General features: G+C 46.6%; 1 protein-coding gene across 5 annotated transcripts in view; it reads right to left on the reverse strand.

The window, feature by feature from the left end:
* The window catches only part of Trappc8 (trafficking protein particle complex 8), an 82,986-nt gene extending 79,722 nt beyond the window's left edge, over positions 1-3,264 (reverse strand). For all 5 annotated transcript variants that reach the window (XM_029471852.1, XM_021150458.2, XM_021150457.2 and 2 more), the window contains exon 1: positions 2,789-3,264. In XM_029471852.1, coding sequence (XP_029327712.1) covers positions 2,789-2,945 — 157 coding nt within the window. In that variant the 5' untranslated portion in view covers positions 2,946-3,264. The remainder of the gene's footprint in view (positions 1-2,788) is intronic.
* Positions 3,265-10,038: the final 6,774 nt, after the last annotated feature.

A 10,038-nucleotide genomic window follows, 5' to 3' on the forward strand; every position in this document is an offset into this window, starting at 1 on the left:
TCACTTTGTAGACCAGGCTGGCCTCGAACTCAGAAATCCGCCTGCCTCTGCCTCCCGAGTGCTGGGATTAAAGGCGTGCGCCACCACGCCCGGCTCTCTTTTTTTCTTAACACAACAAGAAAGAGCACAAAGTCAAACTGACTTCATTTTAAGATTTTAAGACTGTAGAGGAACCAGGAATGTAGTTCAATGAGCTAGCCCTTGCTTAGCATGGATAGGACCCTGAATTTGACCCTCAGTATGGGGACAGGGGAAGGTTTAAGACTATACACTAGGGCTGGAGAGATGACTCAGGGGTTAACACTAAATGCTCTCTGGAGGTCCTGAGTTCAATTCAGCAACTACATTGGTGGCTCATAACCATCTATAATGAGATCTGGAGCCCTGCAGATATAATGAGTTCTGTCCTGCAGGCATACATGCAGGCAGAACAATGTATACATAATAAATAAATGTTAAAAAAAAAAAAAAGACTGTAAACTAAAACAAGGCATAGTGACACACCTGCAGCCTCAGCACTCAGGAGGCTGAGGCAAGAGGATCTACATTGAGCTACAAAGAGAAACAGAAGTCAATCTGAGCTAATACTCAGACCTATGAACTCCACTCCCAAAAGAATAATTACGAATGCATTTGCTGTTCATGGCAACTCTAGTGCAACCCCTTTGGGGAATCATTTATCAGACATCGTGCATATCAGATATGTATTCACATTATGATACATAACAGCAGTCTAATTACAGTTTTGAAGTAGCACTGAATAATCGTATGGCTGGGGTCACCACAACATGAGGAACTGTATTCAAGCTTCGGAGCAATAGGAAGGTTGAGAACCACTGCTCTAAAGCATGGGAGGAGTGTAACAATAAACTATAGACTGACGAGGTGAAGAGAATTCAAGAATTCTTAACGTTTGGATTAACCAGGTATGGTGCTACATGACTTGGTGGTCTGTGTCCTCAGTTCATTCCCCTCTACCCCCAGGCAGGTGTATCTGACTGAGTTCAAGGCCACCCTGGTCTATTTAGTTGACCAGGACTACTTAGACCTTGTCTCAAACAAACGAGGTCTTTTTGCTTAGTTTTATATGTATACTTACATGTATGTAAGTACATTTGTCAACAGTGCTATGCCAAACGGTGCTGGATTCCCTAGGACTGGAGTTACAGACATTTATAAGCTGCCCAATGGGTGCTGGGAATGGAACCACAGTCCTCTGCAGGGCAGCCTGTGCTAACCACTGCACCATCTCTCAGCCCTCAGTTAGGTTTTCTGGATAGCTCCTTCCACTACAAAGATAACTGGCAAAGCAGCTAGCTCCCAGAAGACTGCCTGGGGCATGTAAAAGTGTGAACCAACAGTAAAGCTCTATTTGTTTGTGGGTAAACACCTAACAAAATAAACACCACAGACAGTTAACAAAAGTTTGTAAGAGAACCCTTCATCATTAACAGAACTTAAATCTCAAAGGAAGTTCACCTGCTCTTATAAGCTGGGTTTGGTTTGAAAGATACCAGTTAAGCCATACTCGGGAGTACACTTTTAACTTCTAAAAATCTCTCTCCTATGTGGTCTTGGATTACCCCCAGAGTTACACAAGTTCTGAGCTACCACACATGGATGCTGGGAATCAAAATTTGGTCTTCAGCAAGAGCTCTTAACCACTGAGCCACCTCTCTAGCCCCTTGAATAAAACTATATAAAGACTGGAGAAAGAGCCAAGACTGATGGCTTATGCCTGTAATCTCAACACTCAAGAAGTTAAGACAGGAGGATTGCCTGGGTTTGAATTCCAGACCAGCCAGTCTTAGAATGAAACCCATCTTAAAAATTAACAAAAATAAACAATAAAGCTGGATAAAGCAAATAAGTATTAAATATAAATGTGTTTCTTATAATTAACCATCACTATGAAAAAAGCAAAATGTTCGCACTGTTCTAGCCCTATGTCTAGATAACTTAAAATATGTACATTGTTAACTACAATTTATCCTGTCTTTGGGTTTTTTTTTGTTGTTGTTGTTGTTGTTTTTGTTTTACTTTTTTCTTTTTAGATAGGGTCTTATGTACCCCTGGCTGGCCTCGAACATGATACAGAGCCCAGGAAAGACTTAAACTTCTTGCCTCTCCCTCAGTGCTAGGATCACAGGTGTGCAAAGGTTATGTAGTACTGAGAACCCAATCGATGGCGGCTTTCAGCATGCTAAGCAGGCACTCTACCAAGTGAGCTACAGTCCCATCCTTTACTATTCATGTAGGACTTTTTGCTTGCTTTCTTGAGACTGGGCAAACTGCTGCATAGCTATTAACTTGTTTGAACGGTCAAAAGGAAAAAGGTTAAATAGCCAAACAGAAGTTCAGAAACAGGTGAACCTCGAGGCTGGATGTATGTCATGAAAGACATAACTCTGAAAGTCCAATTTAATACTCGACCGGGGGAAGGGGACGACTTGACAGATCTTCACTCTCACACTCCGTTTCGGAGGCTGCATCTTTCTATTTTGTCTAGGAAGTGCCAAATCCTATTCGGTGACTGCTAAGAGCACTCTCGACTCCCTTGTGTCGGGGCTTAAGTTTATCTTCGCGACTTAATGACCCGGGTCCGTCCAAGGAAGCAAGCGCCTAGACAGCCGGGCGGACAAGAGCGCGCTGTATTGACAGACGCTCGCCGCGCCTCGTCCGGCTGCAGCCCCGGGCCGCCGCCCCTCTGTCCTCCGCTCGCTCCCAACTTCCTTCTCTCGGCCACAGCTCGGTTTCAGCCTGGTGAACGAGGAAGGCCACCACGTACCTTCGGAAGTGAGGCGAGAGAAGGGCTTGAGCAGCTCGGAGAAGCTGAGGTGGTTGAGGCGGGTGAGCCGCTCGGCTTCGTCGCTGCATAGCGCGGCGACGCAGGGGACGAAGGAGTCGGGGATGAGCTCCTGCACCGACTGCACGCACTGGGCCATGGCCGCGGCCAGGCGCCCGGCCTCCGCCCGGCCTCGGAGCCGAGCTTGCCGCAGCCGCCGCCGCCGCCGCTGCCGCCTGCCCGGCCGGGCGCGGCCCCACTCCGGAGCCTGCAGCCGACTGCGCGTAGCCGCCGCGGCTTTGGCTTTCGGGGCCTGAGCCCGTCCCTGCCTCCGCTCAGCGCTCCCAGAGGCTTTGCATCCCACTCTGGCAGGTGGGGACACCGACCGCCGCCGCTCGGTCCTTCCTACGGCAAAGCCTTGGTCACTGTCCGACAGGAACCGCCATGTTGGGCCGAACCCCGACCCGCCGGCAGTACTACTCCCGGCAGGCCCTGCGAGCACGCCTCACGTGACTGTGTCAAAGAGGCGGTAGGGGCGGGGCGGGAGCTGATGGCGACGGAAGCCGGTTGGGAGATTGGAACCGGAAATACTGTGACGAGTGGGTTCCCTGAGCTGGGCGGGGGTCCGGTCATGAGAAGGGTGGGCGTGGCCAAGAGGGGCGGGCGCTCTGCTTTTGGCTGGGTTTTCTGGCAGGTGCCAAGCAGCTCTGTCAAACTGTTGGCCAGCCATTCAGTCAAACCTGCCCTTCCGGGTCCTCCCAATGATCCCACCTGCCTGCAGTCAGCAACTAATGTAACTTGGCGCTACTTTCTGACCTGTCGCTCCTCCTTGCCCCTGCTGGACCGCAAATGCTCGATGGAGAAGGGGTGTGGACCGCGAGTGCCTCCGGCTTCCCTCTGCATGTGCTCAGGACTGGTTATGTATCCTTTGAGCATCGCCATGCTTTTAGAAGCAGTCTGACACGTATGTGCTCAACTACCCAGCAGGGAAGTGTGCTATTGAGGTTGCTTTAGTTCGCAGGGAGAATAAAGGGAAAGTGCATTTTTCTGGATCTCTGAGAAAGAATGCCCTCAAATGTCGTCAGTCTTTTTTTTTTTTTTTTTTTTTTTTATTTTTTTTTATACACATGTTAGGATGCCGTGCATTTGTCTCTCATACATGAAGTTCTGGCTGGCTGGCTGGTTTGGAACTCCTACTTCAGCCTCCCAGGTGCTGGCATTACAGGTTTTGCACCACCACTCCCAGCTCCACCTCTCCTTTTGTTTTTTACGAGTATTTTACTTCATGGAGGTGGAGAAGCCAGTACTTGTATACTGTGTGGCTGGTCATTATTGCCTATTTCAGACTTGTCAGTCCCCATAGTCACATGAGCCATACCTACATTGCCAAAAGGGAATTACCAGAGGCTTGCCACAGACAGAATGGAGAACGGAGAGTTTTACCAGACTAGAGACTACGCCCTACAGCTGACCATTAGCTGAGGGATGTAGATCTCTGTAAGTATAAGGTCACCCAGGACTATGGATCCAGTTACAAGCCAGTCGGGACTGTATACAGTAAGAACTGGTCTCAAGAAAAAGGGGGTGGGGGGTGGATTTTATTCCTATCCTGCTCAGTTCTTAGCAAAGAACTATTAAACTGTAGAAATCCTTTTAAAAGATAGATGACATTGCAGTTAGGTACATTAACAGACTTTTTAAAATATAGTCTGACTGCATCCTTAGCTAGCCTTATTTATACTCAGAGATCTGTTTGCCTCCTGAGTGCTGGGACTAAAGGTGTGTGCTATCATGCCCAGTGACAGCAGACTTTATAATCAAAAGTTTTGCAACATCAAAACAAAAATTAATGAGGCTGGAGAGATGGTCCAGTGCTTGAAAGCAATTACTGCTTTTGCAGAGGGCCTGAGTTCAGCTCCCAGCACCCACATCCAGTGGCCTACAAATGCCAGTAACTCCAGTTCCAACATACACACACATGAACATATAAATCTTTTTTTTTTTAAGTTAAAATCAGGCATGGTAACACATGCCAGTATTTCCAACCAAGTAATCCCAGGTAGGAACTGCCAGGTGTCGCGGTACAAACCTTTAGTCCCAGCACTCAGGAGACAGAGGCAAGCAGATCTATGTGAATTCAAGACCTGCCTTGTCTACAAATCGAGCTCCACAACAGTCAAAAAGGAAAAAAAAAAAAATCCAGGCTGAAACAAGATTGTTAGCCTGAGATGTAAAAGTAACTTTTATTTGCCTGATATAATTTATTTACCTCAGTTTGCTAACCTAGGCCTGGTCCTGGAATCTTCTAGCCTCTCGACAATCTTATCTATACCCAGAATGTTCAGTTTGGAGACCTGAATCAGCCCATCCTTCCAGCTCTTTCTGAGCTGTGGCTGGCCCATCAACTTGGTTATTCTGACTCAGACTCCTCCACACGGATTCAGTCTGACTTCTCTCTCAGCCTCTGACTGGATTGGGCATGTCTCTATTCCAGCCAGAGGGACTAAAGTTATGTGCTAAGGGCTGAGCCACACCACAACTAAAAACTGTTTTTTCAGTAATAACACAGTCTTGGGTTTCACAGTGTGATCAAAAATCTGGCAGCACTGAGATATACAATAAGATCCTATCTGGGGAGCCCGGCATGGTGGCGCACGCCTTTGATCCCAGCACTCGGGAGGCAGAGGCAGGCAGATTTCTGAGTTCGAGACCAGCCTGTAGACCAGAGTGAGTTCCAGGACAGCCAGGGCTATACAGAGAAACCCTGTCTCGAAAAAACTAAAAAAAAAAAAAAAAAAATCCTATCTGGGGAAAAAATGTAGGCTGGGAATCATTTGTGTGACCCTGTCACAGGAAAAGTGAAAGCAGATAGATTCAATGTCATCTTCAGTTACGTAGCAAGTTTTAGGTTAGTCTAGAACGAATGAGATTCTGTATTTAACAGAGTGAAAAAGTGTATCTAGGCAGTAGTAACTACACCTATAATCCCAACAAGAGAAGCAGGAGCATCAGCACAGGTTCAAGATCAGCCTGGACTGGAGAGCGAAAAGGTGGTGTGTGTGTGTAGAGCACAAGTTAGCCCTGTAATCCCAGTGTTTGAGATTCTGAGACAGGATGATTTCTACAAGGTCTATAAGATCCTGTCTTAATAAATAAATATAAAACATGCTTGGTGGTAGGGCGCTTGTCTCTCATACATGAAGTTCTAGGTTTTATTTCCAGTGATTTAAAGGGGGTAGGCAGAAGTTAAGGTTATACTAGCTTAAACAACATATAGGAGCCAGGCGTGGTGGCGCGCTCCTTTAATCCCAGCACTCGGGAGGCAGGGGCAGGTGGATTTCTGAGTTCGAGGCCAGCCTGGTCTACAAAGTGAGTTCCAGGACAGCCAGGGCTACACAGAGAAACCCTGTCTCAAAAACAAAACAAACAAACAAACAAAAAAAACAAAAACAAAAAAACAAAAGCAAAACAAAACAAAAAACAACATATAGGTAAAGGAGAAAAAGAGCTCAAGGGAAAGGGGATTCTGCTATAAGCATAGCCCCAGGCCTCATCAGCAGCATCTTCCCCTGGCTTCTCTGCTTCTGTCTTCACTGCTGTGGAACCCCACCCCCACTCCCACCCTACCCCCAGTATAGGGCCTGCCCACACACCCAGACCCCATACCCTCACTTTTACAAATTTATTCCCAGCGTCAGTCTGTCAATCCGAGGGAATGCTTCTGATCTGGTCCACTCACACCGTATGCCTTTCCCTGAACCAATCAAGTTCTAGGGAGGAGAGCTATGATTGGCCAGTCATGGTCATAACTCTGCTCTTCCAGGAAGGAAGATAGAATTTTGACTCTCAAACTAGAGATGAGAATGTTTACCAGCCACATATCACTCCACAAACTAATCATTAGCTTCCCAATAGCCACACATGGCCTTCTTCCTGTGATAGCTGTGATTTTAGGAATGCCTCTACGCAATAATTATCCCTTTTACAACTGAAGACAGATTCATCTTTTACCTACAGGCAGCCATACATAAATCTTCATATACACTCTGACACAGGAATCGCTGGATGAGGTTCTTCATGGTCTATGACCAATGGCACGCTATTTGTTTTCTTTTCTTTCTAAGACAGGCCCAGGCTGGCCTCCAGTTAGCTGTATAGTCAAGATGACCTTGAACTTCAGATCATCCTGCCTCCACCTCCTCAATGCTAGGATTCCTCCATTTTATATGGTGTTAGAGATGTAAATCAGGTGTTCCTGCTTGTTAGGCAAGCATTCTAACGACTGAACCACATCCCAGACCCTAATTAGTTTTCAGATTTCATTATAAATGTTTATTTGTGCGTGTTCAGGTGCCCATGTGCACACATGTGTGGGACGCCTGACTTGCCAGCAAGAAAGACACCACAATAGGATCCTTCTGCACACGTTTATTGGGCTGCGCATTGACTGTGTAGGCGAAAGACCCCGAGCCCTGGGCCTCTCACTCTTATATACTATCAGTTCTCATCCACGCACAGCAGGCCACGCCACCTCACCAGGCACGCAGCTTCAGCTAATCAGGGCAGCAGGGGCATATCTCCACCAAAATGGCTTTGCCAGTAACCTGGTACACCTGCGCAGCTCTCACAATGTTTGTGGTTTATATGAGGAAGTCAGGTGCAAGTCATACGACTTAGCTGCAGTCCCTGGTGCCTTTGGGACTGCCGCCACACCCGCTCCCCACACACATGCATTGATACATATGTGGAGACATAGGACAACCTTTCTTTCCTTCTACATGTGGGTCCTGGGAATAGGACTCAGGATGTCAGGCTTGGCAGCCAGAATCTTCCCAGGCATTCATGGATGCATACCTGCATGCATAGGAACTGAGTGAATTGGATGTAGTCTTCCAAGTCACTAGGTAGTAGAGATAGACCTTAAACTCCTAATCCTTCTGTCTCTACCTGCTGGGTTGCAGGTATATGATACTAGTTTAAAGTGAAGACATGGATGTGGGTATAGTTCAATGGTAGAGTGCACACATAGTGTCTGCAAAGCCATGGATTTAGTGTCCAGTACTACAAAAATTAAAGAGCAAGCAGTTGGTTCTTCTGTCACTGCTGTGCCTACTACATTTTTTGCACTATAATAAAAAATGGTTTTGTTAAAAACAAAATCAAATCATATAAGTGTCATTCAATAATTCCACATTCCACGATACCTAGAAAGTTCTAGACAATATCTATCTGCATCTGTAATTCTTTGGGGGTTTTCTAGGCCCGTGTTAGCTCCTGGATAACTGACACAAGACTTGGTAATTTTATTGACAAGCTGTAAGCCTGAGTTGAGCAGGTTCTGAGCTGTTCTAGCCCTCTAAACTGTTTACCTCCCAACCACAGGCCTGTGTTACTTGTAGTTTGAGTCTCATCCTGGCTTGCTCTGCTCCACATGTCTCCTCATGGAGAATCCCTTAGTGACCTGTTCCTTGTGACTCCTCCTGGACCTTCTGCCTAATGGTCATTTCTCCTCTGCCTTCCTCATGCCACCCTCTTCTTCCTTCCCCTTCTCTTCCTCCTCTTTCTCTTCCTCCTCTTCCTCCTCCTCCCCTCCCCTTCTTCCTTCTCTTCCTCCTTCTTCTCCTACTCCCCCCTCCCCAGTCTCCCTGGGACCTACCCAACCCCACTGGAATTGGAAGTCCCACACTATTCTCTTCTGCCCAAATACGTGGCTGGCAAAGACAACCTTTACACTGTGCACAAAAAGATTATCCCTCCACCTATCTCTGAAGGAGACTGGAAATGTTAAGGTCCAGGGTCTTGTGCCAAATGAATCAATGAGTGAAGAGAATGCATATGAGCCGATAGCTCAGTGTCTCCACACTGTGCTGAGAATGAGGAGGTGTTTGCAGGTCTAGCGTATGCTCTTCTGTTTCTATGCCTCCTCTGAGCACTGGCTGTGGTTATTATATTACTTGTATTTTGAGTAGTGCACCATGTCCTTAGCTTGATCATATCCTACTCTCAAGGCCAAGAGGACAAGGTTGGTCACAAAGAAGTAAACACTTGTTGAACAAAGCTCAACAATTCCTTCTCAAAACTGAGTCGTTAGGCAAGTCCATCACCTTTGGATACCACAGAGTGTACTTACACAAATACAAGTGATATCCTTCTGAGGAGGTGTGCATACATGTCCACAGATTGCTAATAACTGACTGTCTTAGTTAGGGTCTCTATTGAAGTGAAGAGACAGGTTGGAGAGATGGCTCAGCGGTTAAGAGCACTGACTGCTCTTCTGAAGGTCCTGAGTTCAAATCCCAGCAACCACATGGTGCTCACAACCATCCATAATGAGACGCCCTCTTCTGGGATGTCTGAAGACAGCTGCAGTGTACTTACATATAATAAATAAATAATTTTTTTTAAAAAGTGAAGAGACACCATGACCACAGCAACTCTTATAAAGGAAAAACATTTAATTGGGGGCTGGCTTACTGTTCAGAAGTTTAGTTCATTGCCATCAGAGCAAGAAGCATGGCGGCATGCAGGCAGATATGATCTTGGAAAAGTAGCTGAGATTTCTTCGTCTGGATCCAAATGCAGCAGGAAGAGAATGACAGAGTCTGACTTGAGCATCTGAGACCACAAAGTCAGTCCCCAGTGACACACTTCCTCCAACAAGGCCAAACCTCCTTATTAGGGAGTGTCACTCCCTAGGAGCCTACAGGGGCCATTTTTATTCAAACCACCACAACGACTAAAGAAACCATTCCACCAGGCTTGCTGAACCAATAGGACTATTGGGATTACTCACAGGAACATACTTAGGCCTGCTTAGAGGAGCAGATGGCACTTGCATCACCAAAATACGTGTACCTCTGTGGATGATGACTCAGAAAAGCTGCATCCTTGAGACTCTCTGTGCCACCTTCAGTCACCAATTTTCTGATATAGGAAGTGACCCTAGGACAATTAATTTTCCTGGACAGTTGACTTGAAGCTAGAAACAGAATTAGCTCTGCTTCACCCCAAAGGGTTCACCATGAGCACAGTGGTTTCCCACCAAGTTTCCTGGTTGAGAATGTACCTACAGACATTTTAGCTTGTACTCATATATCACGTTTGTACCGGCTAGTTTGATGTCAACTTGACACAAGCTAGAGTTGTTAGAGAGGAGGGAGCCTCAGTTGAGAAAATGCCTCCATAAAATTTGACTATCAGGCCGGGCGTGGTGCGCACGCCTTTAATCCCAGCACTTGGGAGGCAGAGGCAGG

Source organism: Mus caroli, chromosome 18 (assembly GCF_900094665.2).
Source record: "Mus caroli chromosome 18, CAROLI_EIJ_v1.1, whole genome shotgun sequence".
In the NCBI taxonomy this organism is placed as follows: domain Eukaryota; kingdom Metazoa; phylum Chordata; class Mammalia; order Rodentia; family Muridae; genus Mus; species Mus caroli.